The 15,660-nt window shown below is 36.4% G+C and overlaps 3 protein-coding genes across 3 annotated transcripts; 1 reads left to right on the top strand and 2 right to left on the bottom strand.

The window, feature by feature from the left end:
* Nucleotides 1–2,137: 2,137 nt before the first annotated feature.
* LOC108676256 (collectin-11-like) lies at nucleotides 2,138–2,952 on the bottom strand. The gene is made up of 3 exons (XM_018164310.1): nucleotides 2,902–2,952; nucleotides 2,542–2,659; nucleotides 2,138–2,346 (listed from the first exon to the last, which is right to left on the bottom strand). Exons 1-3 carry the CDS (start codon nucleotides 2,950–2,952, stop codon nucleotides 2,138–2,140), a joined length of 378 nt encoding a protein of 125 aa, XP_018019799.1.
* A 5,181-nt stretch (nucleotides 2,953–8,133) lies between these two features.
* LOC108676257 (C-type mannose receptor 2-like) lies at nucleotides 8,134–14,001 on the top strand. Its single transcript, XM_018164311.2, has 5 exons — nucleotides 8,134–8,274; nucleotides 9,808–9,895; nucleotides 11,258–11,385; nucleotides 11,763–11,886; nucleotides 13,114–14,001. Exons 1-5 carry the CDS (start codon nucleotides 8,134–8,136, stop codon nucleotides 13,323–13,325), a joined length of 693 nt encoding a protein of 230 aa, XP_018019800.2. The 3' UTR covers nucleotides 13,326–14,001.
* Nucleotides 14,002–15,087: 1,086 nt separating this feature from the next.
* Nucleotides 15,088–15,598, bottom strand: LOC125178961 (collectin-11-like). Its single transcript, XM_047883919.1, has 2 exons — nucleotides 15,503–15,598; nucleotides 15,088–15,307 (listed from the first exon to the last, which is right to left on the bottom strand). The coding sequence occupies exons 1-2, from the start codon at nucleotides 15,588–15,590 to the stop codon at nucleotides 15,099–15,101; spliced, it is 297 nt and encodes a 98-aa protein (XP_047739875.1). The 5' UTR covers nucleotides 15,591–15,598; the 3' UTR covers nucleotides 15,088–15,098.
* Nucleotides 15,599–15,660: the final 62 nt, after the last annotated feature.

Here is a 15,660-nt window from a genome sequence, read left to right as displayed (position 1 = left end):
AGCACACCAGATGTAATTTTCCATGTGATTCCTCACTCGTCGGTCTGAGGAGCCTTATTTTGTTGGATGAGTGTCTTTTGCCGATAGGCGCTGATTAACTGTAGGCCTATATTGTTGCGATAATGGATGCATATAAACCAGTGTATTTATTTTGTATTTGTAACTGACTATAATTCCATCTCAAATTCTTCAACAGTGAAGCAGGATGCTCCTCGAGGCATAAACCCGAATAAGATAGAAATTTTTTTCCGATTCTGGCCATGTCATTTCTCAGTAAACATTGGCTATTAACATTGCAACATTGTAATGATATGAATCATGTGCACAAAATATAATGATTTTATGTGCACACATGGTTCTAAATTACTCACAAGCCTATGTGATATTTGTACATATTTCTTCTTTTAGATCAACCTGTGATGTACGCACCATTCGCCCCTGGACAGCCAGATCAACTGGCGACCACAGAACAGTGCATTATGCTTTGGACAAGTGGATTCAACGATGGAAGCTGCACATCTCTGCTACCGTACGTCTGCCAGTCGTTTGTACCCTACAGCTGTGTTGTTCTGCCTCATCCTGCCTACTCCGCTGACTACATGTGCTACAGCAGACTGTAATAATTAAAACAATCACACCTACATTTACTACAACGGACTGTAATAATTAAACCAATCATACCTACATGTGCTACAACAGACTCTAATAATTAAACCAATCATACCTTCATGTGCTTCAGAAGACTGTAATAATTAATTAAACACATCACATCTATTGCCGTCTGTGATCAGTTTGGCTCACAGTTTATCGGTACCTGCGTGAATTGTTTCATCTCATCCACTTAATCTGACTGATTGCACTTCTGCTGCATTTATCATTGATCCCTATGGTGCAGTAACTTTGGGAGCATTTTTTACGTACAGTTCACTTGCAAATTGAGGGATATGGGAAGAGATGAAACAGATTGGTAGGAAAAAATGTGAAAGGAGAAGTAGGTGGCAAAAATGCTTGCGTAAATCCCAAGATTGAATTAGGTTGTTAAATTTGCTCGCCAATAGAAACTGGCCAAGCCCAGACGAGGCCCAGTCTAAGGAGCTCGATTCTGTACTGAGACAATTGAGCACTTAACAAAAACCGAAAATTCTTAGGACGACAAGCCTATTCCGCATTAAGAATTGCCACTGAGTTTTCATCGCTGTTCCATTATTGTAGTACGCATCGTGCCGCAATTGTGCATAGACTCTGTACTTTCACATTTAAGACAATGAAACTACGCTTATGTAACGAATAGTGAATAGTACCGTAACGTTGCCAGCAAGAAGCAACGGCATCAGTAAATGAGATCTAAAACCCGAAAGGACTGATCAAGAAGGAGCAATAAAAATTTCATCTGGCCTGCACTCAATTCATTGCATGTTCTATTCCCTTTTGTGAATGGGAGTGTGCAGTTGAATAAAGACGTTTGTGTAAATTCAACAATGTTTCCTATTTATCCTGCCAATATTGCGAATTCGAAGAATCTTTATGAGAGACTCAATCCTTCCAATTTATTCAACTTTCAACAGAGGGTTGGGTAAAAAACCTACTAGAAAAATTGATCATATCCCTTAAGAAAAGTTAATTTTATATAAGATTTCTTTGAATCAACATGAATTCTTCTAATGTGGCAATGCGATTTCCAAGTCGTTTAGATATCTGGTTGTTCCCATTAAAAGCGAAAACATTCCATTAATAAATTAAAATAATTGAACAGACCCTGAGTCAATATTTCTCAACCAAAGTCGAGAAACATTTTAATCCTGCGCAGTTGCAATTTAAGGTATGTTGGTTTAATCGCTTTTGAATTGGGTAATTAATCGATAACTGCCGCAAAAGAACTTTGATCTAAACAAAAGTCGAGAAAATTATTCTTCCTTGTTCATTATCATTATTCTATATTTCACACAGGAGTAGACAGCACAAAGTAATAAAACAACAGCATAAGTTTGAACTTTTTTGTAGCATTTTAGGTCAAGAAGTGCAGGATGATGAAGTAGCCATACGCAGTTGTCAGCATTGCCTAAGAAGAATGATTCTACATTTTTTGTTTATTGATATTTTGGACGAAATAATTTTTTTTAATTTTCATGATCCATTTTCAAACTTTTTTAAAGCATTTGAGGTCAGGGAAAGCAGGATGAGGTAGCCCTACGCAGGCGCCGGCGTATGGGAACTGACACACGAAACTGTAAAGCAGCGCGCAGCCTCGGTCGTTCCACACCGCACCGCTGAGCATCTGAATGCATTGTTCAATCACTGGGTTGTTCGGCTCGCCGCTTCTCCAGAAAGTTTGAACAATGGCACGATCTGCAACGAATAAATCAAAATAACTTCAAATCACTCTAATATGAATACTTGTGGAATGAATTGTAATAAAAAAATTACTCCCATATTGCGAATTACTTCATTTCTCAAAGCAACGCAAAGTCTGCGCTGAAAGAGGCACGTTAATTCTGCAATCATAATGCAATATAAAAGTGTTTTTCAACCATAAAAGATTACCTCCCTCGGGCGCGCTGCCACTGGTGAAGAATATGCCGTTATGGCCGATCAGGTCTCCTCCTAACCACACCTGCTGATTTTTCGCCATCTGGTTGATGAACGAGTTTTCTTCGGCATTCTACAATAAAATCAGAGGACACAGTAAAAAATCATGCAAAAATAGTTTCAAAATTAGAATTGCTAAATTTTTTCTATGATTGTTCAAGTAACTTTTAGAATTTCGTGACACGGAAATAGTTGATGATTGTTTGAAATTTTAAGATAAGTGTCTAAATCATCTTTGCGGTACCTGTTGCATGTTTGAATACGCCTGGAAAACTTAAAATTATTAAAGATGATAACTGTTTTCGATCACCTCACCATGGGAAACGCCAAATAGCCACCCATGATAGCACAGTGCTCCTGTGCCATGCTGTAATTTAAGCTGGAGCTCACGAGAAGATACGACTTCATCGCGTCAACCGAGGCGGCATTCGATAAATTCCTTATCTCTGAATGGAGATAAAACAGTGCACATTAATTTTTTTTATTTTTTCGTTGCTCTATAAGTCTATATCATTAAAGTACATGCGCGTACTGCAAATAGGCATAAGTGTGCTAAAAAAATAACCCATTCACCTCAACAATTCCAAATGACGTTGTAATCTTGTAATAGTGGGTTTTTGAAATAATCGGTAAAGCATCTTTTTCAGAAGTTTTTGACTGTAGATTCATTCTATGATTATACTGTTTTTTCTACATTCATGACAACGAGTAGACTTTTATATTGAGACTCATGAAGACTCTATTGAGACACATGATGACTCCATTGAGACTCGATCATGATGACTCCATTGAGACTCATGAAGACTCTATTGAGACACATGATGACTCCATTGAGACTCATGAAGACTCTATTGAGACACATGATGACTCTATTGAGATTCATGATGACTACATTGAGACTCATGATGACTCTATTGAGACTCATCATGACTCTATTGAGACTCATGATGACTCCATTGAGACTCACGATGACTCCATTGACACTCATGATGACTCTATTGAGACTCATGATGACTCCATTGAGACTCATGATGACTCCATTGACACTCATGATGACTCTATTGAGACTCATGAAGACTCCATTGACACTCATGAGATCACAGAAAGACTTGGCCCTTAATCATACTTTACTAGACAAAACCCATGTATTTGCTTGCTTGAATAACGTAGTAACCGCTTTAAGAAATCGGTTTCGTGCTCAAAGTCTCGCACCGGAAATTTATTTTTGATTTTGACATACTCCCCAGATATTTGAAGTAAAAATAATGTTAATTAAAGTTATTTCAACGTAATCAACTCGAAATTGCCGTTGTTTTAACGTCATTTGCCTGGAGGATAGTTTGATTTTTAACGCGCACGCCGTTCTCAGTTGTGGATAGTATATTTATTGATCCTATACGAAATGCAGCATGAAATATGAATTCCCACGTCATCGAAATTTTATATTTTTCATTTTCAGGCACGAGATTACGATCTCAAATTAAGAAAAAATTTAAGCAGTGATACGTCATTTCATCAGCGCTAAAATCATACAATAATAATTTTACATAATAACTTTATTTAAGATGCTAGCTCAAAGCTAGGTTATATATTGTGCTCAAGTCTAAAAGCAACCCATGATAATTTGAGTTGCACAAAAAACCCACCCATTAAAAAATTATCTATACATTACTAGACTCTTAACTTGTTTCATAGTCATTCAGGACCTATTATAATGCAACGAATTGAACAATGACAACCAAATATCTACTCAAAATCCATTTAGATGGTTTTCTGATTTTGTCTAAATTCTTGGGCGCTGTTTTAGTAATATTTGTCAGCATTGATAGAGGAATAAACTTTTAAAAATTTGTGATTATTTTAAATTAGCGCTACTTAAACTTTATGTGTATCGTTAACTTCAACATTGGTATCAATTTATTACGTTAATACGCCATTTTTTTAATATTGCATAATTTTGCTTCCCAACTAAAATTCACTAGCGTAATTCCTTTCATCTGCTTGTATGGTCATTTGGGTTTTCGTAGCTTATCGGTTGGCTCCGTAATTTCTAGCGATCAGTCAGCAACAGAAAATCGATGTTGACGGAATCAGATGTAGAAATTTTCATGCATCCTCCTCACTGAGCAACAATCATGACGGCTAACGAGGAATTAGAAAGCGATTTTTAATGGGTCATTAATATGTCCAGAAATACAGAGATTTTGTTAAACCGCAATATGTTTTAGCAGAGTTTTTGTGCTGCGTTTGTGGTACTGCATTGCGATCATAGACAAGTAATCCACAATGCAATTTTTCAGTTTTTGCCGAATTAATTATTCGATGGAAATTGAACTCAATCACTGAAAGGATCCGTTGATGCTCGGAAAACTCGGTACTTACTGGTTATATGTCAATATTTTAAACAGACATATGATACGTACCAGACCTATGAGATATAATACGTACCAGACATATGAGAAATTTTTTATTGCGGTTCAAATAAATTCATCAGTCAGATTCTAGATCGATGGCTGTGGCATTTACGGCACTATAAACGGCATTTGCGCAGTCGAGATTAAATAGAAAAGACTATATATTTACATATTATTGTGACTAACATGCGGCTTAAATATTTTCCTTGGATATCCTGAGACACACATAATCCAGTCACTGTTTAATCGAGCTTTACTTTATGCGAGATTCGGCACCAAATCATGCCTTCCTCGCTTAGGGCATTTATCAACTTGATAGAATTTCAGAGTAACGTTATTTACGAATCGATTGTTGTCTGAATGTCTCATACCAAGTGTTTATTTCTTTACAGAAGCTGTTTTATTTCGACACGTGTTATATTTGGACACGTGTTTTATTTGGACACGTATTTTATTTGGACACATGTTTTATTTGGACACTTGTTTTATTTGGACACGTATTTTATTTGGACACATGTTTTATTTGGACACGTGTTTTATTTGGTCACAAGTTTTCTTGCATACAATAATTGTAGGCTGCGGAATCTATATAAATTTATTTTCATGTTTAAGATAGCGAGAGACGGTCCATTGTTTCAACACAAAAAATCATTTGCAGGTTAGCAAGCGAGTAATAATGCTTCATTCAATTTATCGCTGTGAGTTCTTCAGAATATGGAGATCACATTATTGGCTGATTTGCATATACAAAATAAAGATAGTGAAAATGTTTACTTGCATTTGCTATAAACAAAGTTTTTTATATTCCCAGAGCACACAGAAAGAAATGTCATAATCAGGAGAATTTTCCATCTAATCAATATGTTGCCGAAAATCGACAACATATTAACCAGTTTTTCATTATACAGTTGGTTAAAATACAGCGCATCCCGCGAAAATTTTCTACTACTTCTCGCATTGAAAAAAAAATCATTTTAGGGTGTTTTCACCTGACCTGTAAACTGATTTGCTTAATTAAGGTGGCAGGCCTCAAGACTGATTGGCTGATAGTGACAGACCTGGGCCTATACTTTCAAAAAAGTTAAGAGATCGTAAGTTCATCGGCCAATCATTGACGTCATCCCAAGCAAAGTCCACCAATCATAGACAAGAAAATAGAGCGTAAGTACTTACGTTCACTTAGCGAATTTTGAAAGTATGGCCCCTGAAGATTTTGTGGCTCTCACCCATTTAGCCCGAGATGTGGTCTTTGTGGCTTGAGATGTGGTCTTTGTGGCCTGAGATGTGGTTGATTCACAAAATGATTACGAAATTATATTTTCCACGCCAGTATTTGAAAATTCACACAATTGAAATATGCCAAAGACTTAAAGGTCCCAGCAGTTCACAATACGTCTTAATATTAATACCTTCCCATCGTAGACAGGTGCTCGAAAATCATCTGCATGGTTTCAGTCTCGATGATTATTGTAAACGTTGACTACTCTAAGTTGGAAAAGGGTTTGATCCAAAAAAAATCGTGAAAACTCACTACTTTTACACAGAAAAGTCTAGTACTTCGATATTGCTACCCGATCATATAAGTACACAGATTGACGATAGAACCTTGCTGTAGTTGCCTGAAGTTGTGGCAGCAAAATCCCGACAATCAGAACCATAACTTCTGGCTTCTGGCTCTGTACAGAAGATGAATTATTATCAAAAAATAACGTACTTTACTTTACTTAAATATAAATTTTCATGTCGTCTGATTAGTTTATCCCCGCAAAATTTTGGTTTCGTTGCAATGCTCGGGAAGAATAAACGTTCACGATCTCACTAAAATCCCGGTACAAACCAAGACGATAGGGCCATTTATTCAACTGTTGTTCATATTTTCAGCTCCATGATGCATCTAAATCTACACATCAGAAGATCTGTGTGTTTTTCCCTTGTTTATCATAGCAACACAATAATTGTCACCGATGACAGATGAAAAGCAATTTCGATGTGTCCCTTAAGTTATTGGCAGAATTGGCATGGATGTGTCTCTAGTTGAGATAAATGCTCATTTTTGGCCTTATAATCAAAGGTCAAACTTGTTCTCGAATTGGCATTTACAAACAGAGCCAACTGCCCGCGCTAGTTGGCTGCTCATCATAAATTCCATCATAGAGACGGTCAATTTGTCGTCATCAACATGGAATTTACTTAATGCCTCGTCATGAATGTGCAGAGGTATCGAGGTTGGTCGTTTTATTGACGGAAAGTTATTTCTTAATTGCAATTTCTGAAAACTTTTGTTATATTTTTTTGTTGAAAAGCGGAGGAAAGACTTCGCACAGAAATGGATCTAATTAATCGAAAACTGATATTTATTAATTAGCAAACTACTTAATAATAAATTCTAAAATTACTTGCCCTCCAATCAAATAATCATAATTGCAATTAATATAAGATACTTATAAATGAGACAGCACAGAATAAAAAAAACAGTAATAGCTTAATTAATTGGTTTTCACGTTATTTTGCATATCCTTTTGGAAATTAAGATTTTAATTTTAATTTAACAAAGATAATTTAATGTGCCTACTGATGAGGAATGTAATTAGTGGTGTGCACTATGAGCCTCATTATAGGTTCAACCAAAATCAACTGATTCGCTTCCTTGGTCCGAATACCTCGGCATAAATGAGCACTCAGTGATTCTGAATTGTGATGATGTGCTCACTCTTCTTCGATTCGCTTCCGATACGAGCACAAAAACCACCAAAGAAAAGCCCTTTGTGGTCATCAACGAAAACAAAAACTGCATCTATTTCTCCGTCCGATAAACGCCCCATTCCTTAATTCCTAGATGGGGGAATAATTGGGATAATAAATCAGGGAGATCCACAAATTTGAGACTTCGAGGTATGACTGAGACGAGCTAGAATGCCGACACAAGCTCTCAGAGACGGCAGCAAGCAACATCTATAAGTACCTGCCTGTCATCATCTCTATAATAAAAAGAACGGTTTAAGTCAAAATAGATAACGAAAAAAAGAAAATCCAAAATTTTCTTTGCAAGTTTAAATCTCACGTTTTCTCGAGAATATTCATCTATATTCAAAGAAGCCCGTTATAAAATTAAATTCTTCTTTAATCGTGAAAAATGTTGTCGCAAATCCAAGTGATTGTTTGCATAACCGTCAGTTGGCTGGTGGCAAGTTCAGGAACGGTTAACGTGGCCATCTTCAAACAGGTCTTCCAAACCTGCGCCAACGTCGTTCAACAGGTCCCTTCTGACAGTCTGGTGAGTTCTTCAATCGTCAACTCATTAACTAATACCTGGTAATATAATGCTTGAATTTATTGGCAAGCATTCCAAACCTTGTGCATGTTCAAGGAATCAAATAGGAACTCGATTATAGACAGAATTGGATCCAGACAACAGATCGAAATTTTCTTGATTATTCTCGAGGGTAGAGAGTTGGTATGTTTACTTAACGTTAATAAGCCAAAAGTTTTATCTACTCGTCTGTTTTTCTTATTTTCACAGGAGTTGAAAATTAATTGCCAGTTTGGATTTATTATTTGAGAGTGCAGTATAAATGTGAATACGAAATTCATGCAATTGCCCTATGTTAATAAAATTGATATTTGACTCTAGGAGACGAAATTTACATAAATTGGGAATCATTTCTGATGGTTTAGATGACATAAAAATATTGTGCTGTCCCAGAAATGCCTAAATAATTTTTTACGATTTATTAACAAGGAGATTTTTTACTTATATGAAATGTCTGTGTCAGTATTAAGTCAACTTGTCTCGTTGAGCGGCATGGTCAATCACGATCGTGTTTTTAATAATCTACCCTTCATATTTTAATAAATTCTCGCCTTATTCTTTCGTTATCAACGTTCTCGATATAATCAAGATTCACAAATAGATATTCTGATCTTTGATCGATTCTACAAAACGAGCAAATAACTGTGTTTATATAACTAAAAGTGAGCTTTGGAAGAAATGTTCGGAACTGTAGCTATGAAAAACCTCTTTTTCCAAATTGAATAAACTACTTTAAAGACATTCACTCGATTAATGTATAGCCCTTTTTTCTACCGTTCACTTTGAGATAGTGAACGGTAGTTTATTATTACTCAACAACTTTTATTGAAGAGAAATTTTATAAAAAAAATTACAACATCTTACAATTGCAATTCTAAAATTAACTTTTAACCTGTCATGGCGCATATATTGAGCCCTTAATTAAACACGAAAATTCTAACAATCAATCAATCAATTCTAACAGCATTTAGCATTGATTTTTCATTAACAAAATTGTTATATTTAGGAAAAATTTCATCTGGATTTTTCTTATTCCCAGCATTATTATATACGTTTTTCGTTCGCATTTACCATAATCACTGCAAAATATTCAATCCCGAAACACTGAATTGCTGTCGTTAAGGTAATTACTACATCACGAAGCTTCAATTTTTCGTAGATATCTTCTGTCGATACAACATGACTTGGTCAACAAATATTCTAACCTCTAACCACCTATAGTAGCTTCATTTCGTGATCAAGTACAACTCAAAGCCATACCAAGGATCATTCTTTTCCCAGATAATTGTTTACCTTCAATAATAATGGTATTTACCCTTCCATCGTGCGCAGTCATCTGCTCACTATTTGAACCATTCAATGTTTCTTATTATTTTACTCGCATGGAATAAATAGTTGTCTTCAAGTTATATTTTCGTTCGCTTATGCCATATTAACAAGCATTACATCTAACTTGTAACTCTTTTCGTCCGGTAATGCTCTGTGTTCCGTGTTCAGATTCTCTGCTCTGCGACCTGTGGAGCCGCCAAGCTAGACTGTCTTGGGTTCTGCTACTCGGCGTCGAACGCGTCGTGCATGTTGCACAGTAAGTCTCTCACATTCTCATTACTTGACTTTTCATTGATATTTGTTGTTATTGCTGCTAAGAGAATTTGTTCGAGTCTGATATAGTTAATTGCATTTATATTATCTGCTAAAGCACACGTTCGCCAAGAATTTAAATACAATGGGAACACCACGGTGATTCGATCGCTATATATTCATAAAAATGTTGTGGAGACCAACTCCATCATCAGTTAAAAAATGATTAGAGAATACAAGTGCAATCAGCAGTAGCAATCTAAAAATATACGAAAAATAACTAAACCTTAATTAATGACAAGGAAATAACAACAGACAACCTATCGATTTATAGTTTTAGAGAAATAAGAACTGTTCGCGCTATTGACACAATTTTGTTATTATTGTCTCAATAACGCGTTCGATGTCAGGATGGGATAATAACTCTTTGCGTTATTGATATTAACTCCGTTTCTATGTTCCGTTGCCGTTTTCTCGTACCTTTGGTTTTACTGTTTTCGTGAATATTTGAATTTTAATATTTTTCGTATTTCGGATGAAACTGGTCACTCCAGCGTCAGTGACATAATGTGCGGCTTGGGAGCTATAGCGTAAAACTAGAGGGTACCTATAAGATCTTTCAGGTATTATATGGATTTTTTAATACTGGTATTGAACTCTCTTGCTACAAATAATTTCTTGCTATCAAGGTAATTGCATGTTTCGAAATTCCTTCGAATACTTTTGTTATATTATGGCTATTTAACAAGGCACTTAAAAGTTATTATTACCATAAGCAAGCTGCTCACGAACGCCAGTTCGCTGCGACTTAGAAAGGCGAACACATTTTATGCATGCTAATCTACGAATAAATCGCAAATTCATAACCTCAAATGTTAAAGCGCCTCAACCTATACAACATACATATTGCTTAACTAACTCCTCAATAAACAATTTTGACTTTCAAGCAAATAATTACTCGAATCCCCATAACAAAAACTAATAATTAATTCAACCGCTTCTTATTCTATTCTATTCTATTCTATTCTATTCTATTCTATTCTATTCTATTCTATTCTATTCTATTCTATTCTATTCTATTCTATTCTATTCTAAATGAGTTAATGCTGTGCAAATTAGTTGCTTAAATGAGTTAATGTTGTGCAAATGAGTTATTGCTGTGCAAATAAGTTAATGTTGCGCAAATGAGTTACTGCTGTGCAAATGAGTTATTGCTGTGCAAATTAAGGAGTTATTGCTGTGCAAATTAATGAGTTAATGCTGTGCAAATGAGTGGCAAATGAGTTAATGTAAGCACAGAATGTCGTTATCTGACCATTACATTTTTTACCACTTTATTTTACTTTTTATCAATCCTTTATAATAGAATCCTCTGCATTGACGAACTCAGCGATGATCGTCGGCATGAGAACCTACTCCTTCTACCCCGCCGCCGCTCACGCCACTGCTTTTGCCAACTGCCGAGCCTTGAACAACTACCTCGCTATACCGGCAGTAATGGGACTACTCTTATAGTACAATAATTATTAATATATGAAAAATTTAGTGCGTAGCTTTGGTAAAGAGACAACTGCCGAGCCTTGAGCAACTACCTCGCTATACCGGCAGTAATGAGACTACTCTTATAGTACAATAATTCATCATAGATGTGAAATTTAGTACGTAGCATTCCTAGAAAGACAGAAACATTTTATTATCGACTGGATACTTTTGATAATCGCAGAATTGTATTCCGTGTTGGTTAATAATAATTCATAATTCATCTTAAACAAATAATTAAATCTGTAAAATGCATAATAACAAGGAAAATAAATTTCCTGAAAAAAATATTTCGGGACTGCGTACTTGATGGCAAAATTATTTACTTATAGTCAGCGTCTGAAGTCACCGATATACGCACGGCCGCTAAAGGAGCTGGCGGTCTCTGGATAGGGATTGATGCTGTTGGGCACAACGGACAAATCTTCACTTCCGGTGGTCCAGCCGATTACGGAGGTAAATGAATCTATTTGTTTAAACTTCTATCTATTAGGTTTCCATCATGCAGCATCAATAACTACTTCTGATTTGGTCACTTTTCTAATATTCAAAAATTTTCTTTTACCATCTCGTTTCATTTAGTTTAAAATATTATCTGGACCGTGTTCCTAATTCGAAAATTTAAACTAATAAAATGCATTAAGCAAATTCAGCAGGAATCTCTCAACACTAAAACTCACGCTCAAACTACTCCTTCAACGCAAAATACTCGTTAAGATCAAACGTGAAAAAACATATAGAAGCCCGTCAACTTTAATTGCAACCATGACGATGCTGTAACACGTTAATGCACCTGAAAAAATGGAAGGTCCTTGGTCTGGAATATTAACAATTAAAAGCTGATACATCTAGCAATGAATTCATGCATTTCAAGTACTATGTGGGTAAGCAGAAGCGTAGCCCTGAGGCTGTTCTTTCAAAATTCGTTTAAAGTACATGCAGTGGCCTAAGTAACTATAGAGGTCCATATCACGCCTGTGATTGGCGTGTTTAGCTTTTAAGGCTGTCAGTAATTGGCAGACGGAGTTACAAACCTTAAATTCTTTTATATGAATCAGTCCAGAATGAAATGTTCCCCATCGAATTGCCCCATCGACTGACCCCATCGACTGACCCCATCGAATTGCCCCATCGACTAACCCCATCGCATTGTCCCATCAAATTACCCGTCGACTGACCCCATCGAATTGCCCCATCGACTAACCCCATCGCATTTCCCTATCGACTGACACCAACGAATTGCTCTATCGACTGACCCCATCGACTTGCCCTATCGACGAATTACCCAAATGCTGCGACAAACATGCCAAGCACACCAGATGTAATTTTCAATATGATTCTTCACTCGTCGGTCTAAGGAGCTTTAGTTTGTTGGATGAGTGTCCTATGCCGATAGACGCGGATTAACTGTAGGCCTATATTGTTACAAGAATGGATGCATATACACCAGTATAGAGTGAAGCAGGATGCTCCTCGGGGCATAAACCCGAATAAGATAGAAATTTTTTTCCGATTCTGGCCATGTCATTTCTCAGTAAACATTGACTGTTAACATTTCAATGAATATATATCTTAATTGCAATGATACAAATCATGTGCACAAAATATGATGATTTTATGTGCACACATGGTTTTAAATTCCTCACAAATCTATGTAATATTTGTGTATATCTCTAATCTCAGATCAACCCGTGAGGTACGCACCATTCGCCCCTGGACAGCCAGATAATTTGGCTAGCGCAGAACAGTGCATTATGCTTTGGACAAATGGATTCAACGACGCAGGCTGCACAATCCTGCTACCGTACGTCTGCCAGTCGTTTGTACCCTACAGCTGTGTTGCGCTGCCTCATCCTGCCTACTCTGCTGACTACATGTGCTACAGCAGACTGTAATAATTAAACCAATCATACCTACATGTGCTACAGCAGACTGTAATAATTAAACCAATCACATCTATTGCCGTCTGTGATAAGTTTGGCTCACAATTTGTCGGTACCTGCGTGAATTGTGTGCTACAGCAGACTGTAATATTAAACCAATTACATATATTTCCGTCTGTGAAAATTAGTTTGGCTCACAGTTTGTAGGTACCTGCTTGAATTCTTTCATCCCCTTTCAATTAATCTGACTGATCGCACTCCTGCTGCACTTATCATTGATCCTTATGGTGAAGTAACTTTGGAAGCATTTTTTACGTACAGTTCACTAGCAAATTGAGGGATATGGAAAGAGAGGAAACAGATTGGTGGGAAAAAATGTGAAATGAGAAGTAAGTGGCAGACAAACTTGGTAAATCACAAGATTGGGTTAGGTTCTTTGTTTGCGATCCTTTTTGAGCGAATCTATACCGAGACAATATGGAACTTAACAAAACCGAAAACTCTCAGAACGACAAGCCTATTCCGCATTGAGAAATGCCACTGAGATTTCATCACCGTTCGATTATTGAAGTACACACCATGCCGCAATTGTGCATAAACTCTTTATTTCCATAAATAAAACTATGAAAATATGCCTATGTACCGAACAATGATTAGTACCGGTACGTTGCCAGCAAGAAGCAACTGTGGACTGAACAAATGCATCAGCAAATGTGGACTGAACAAGAAGGAGCAAGAAAAATGTCATCTGGCCTGCACGTAATTCATTGCAGGTTCTATTCCCTTTTGTGAATGAGAGTGTGCAGTTGAATAAAGACGTTTGTGTAAATTCAACAATGTTTTCTATTTATCCTGCCAATATTGCGAATTCGATACGGTTTCTCAATCCCAAAAAGCGTAACCAACTTTTAAGGAGTAAAGCATTACCGTGAAAAGATCTACTCTAATCACAAAATAATTCATGGATTGACGATGAATAATGAAAGATTGCCTGAAAAATAAATATAATCGTGTGGAATCTTTATGAGAGACTCAATCCTTCCAATTTATTCAACTTTCAACAGAGGGTTGGGTAAAAAACCTACTAGAAAAATTGATCATATCCCTTAAGAAAAGTTAATTTTATATAAGATTTCTTTGAATCAACATGAATTCTTCTAATGTGGCAATGCGATTTCCAAGTCGTTTAGATATCTGGTTGTTCCCATTAAAAGCGAAAACATTCCATTAATAAATTAAAATAATTGAACAGACCCTGAGTCAATATTTCTCAACCAAAGTCGAGAAACATTTTAATCCTGCGCAGTTGCAATTTAAGGTATGTTGGTTTAATCGCTTTTGAATTGGGTAATTAATCGATAACTGCCGCAAAAGAACTTTGATCTAAACAAAAGTCGAGAAAATTATTCTTCCTTGTTCATTATCATTATTCTATATTTCACACAGGAGTAGACAGCACAAAGTAATAAAACAACAGCATAAGTTTGAACTTTTTTGTAGCATTTTAGGTCAAGAAGTGCAGGATGATGAAGTAGCCATACGCAGTTGTCAGCATTGCCTAAGAAGAATGCGTCTATATTTTTTTGTTTATTGATATTTTGGACGAAAGAATTTTTTTTTTATTTTCATGAGCCATTTTCAAATTTTTTTGAAGCATTTTAGGTCAAGAAGTGCAGGATGATGAAGTAGCCGTACGCAGTTGTCAGCATTTCCTATGAAGAATGCGTCTATACTATTTATGATATTTTGGACGGAAGCATTTTTTTAAATTTTCATGATCCATTTTCAAACTTTTTTGAAGCATTTGAGGTCAGGAAAAGCAGGATGAGGAAGCCCTACGCAGGCGCCGGCGTAGGGGAACTGACACACGAAACTGTAAGGCAGCGCGCAGCCTCGGTCGTTCCACACCGCGCCGCCGAGCATCTGAATGCATTGTTCACTCACTGGGTTGTTCGGCTCGCCGCTTCTCCAAAAAGTTTGAACAATGGCACGATCTGCAATGAATAAATCAAAATAATTTCAAATTACTCTAATTTGAATACTTGTGGAATGAATTCTGATATAAGATCTACTCCCATATTGTAAATTGCTTCATTTCTCAAAGCAACGCAAAGTCGGCGCTGGAAGTGGCACGTTAATTCTGCAATCATAATACAATATAAAAGTGTTTTTCAATCATTAAAGATTACCTCCCTCTGGCGCGCTGCCACTGGTCAAGAACGTGCCGTTATGGCCGATCATGTCTCCTCCTAACCACACCTGCTGATTTTTTGCCATCTGGTTGATGAACGAGTTTTCTTGGGCATTCTATAATAAAATCAGAAATTCCACAGTAAAAAATTATGCA

This window comes from Hyalella azteca, unplaced genomic scaffold, assembly GCF_000764305.2.
Source record: "Hyalella azteca isolate HAZT.00-mixed unplaced genomic scaffold, Hazt_2.0.2 contig14034, whole genome shotgun sequence".
Classification (NCBI taxonomy): domain Eukaryota; kingdom Metazoa; phylum Arthropoda; class Malacostraca; order Amphipoda; family Hyalellidae; genus Hyalella; species Hyalella azteca.
The sequence above is the reverse complement of the archived record's forward strand: the minus strand, read 5'-3'. Positions and strand labels throughout refer to the sequence as shown.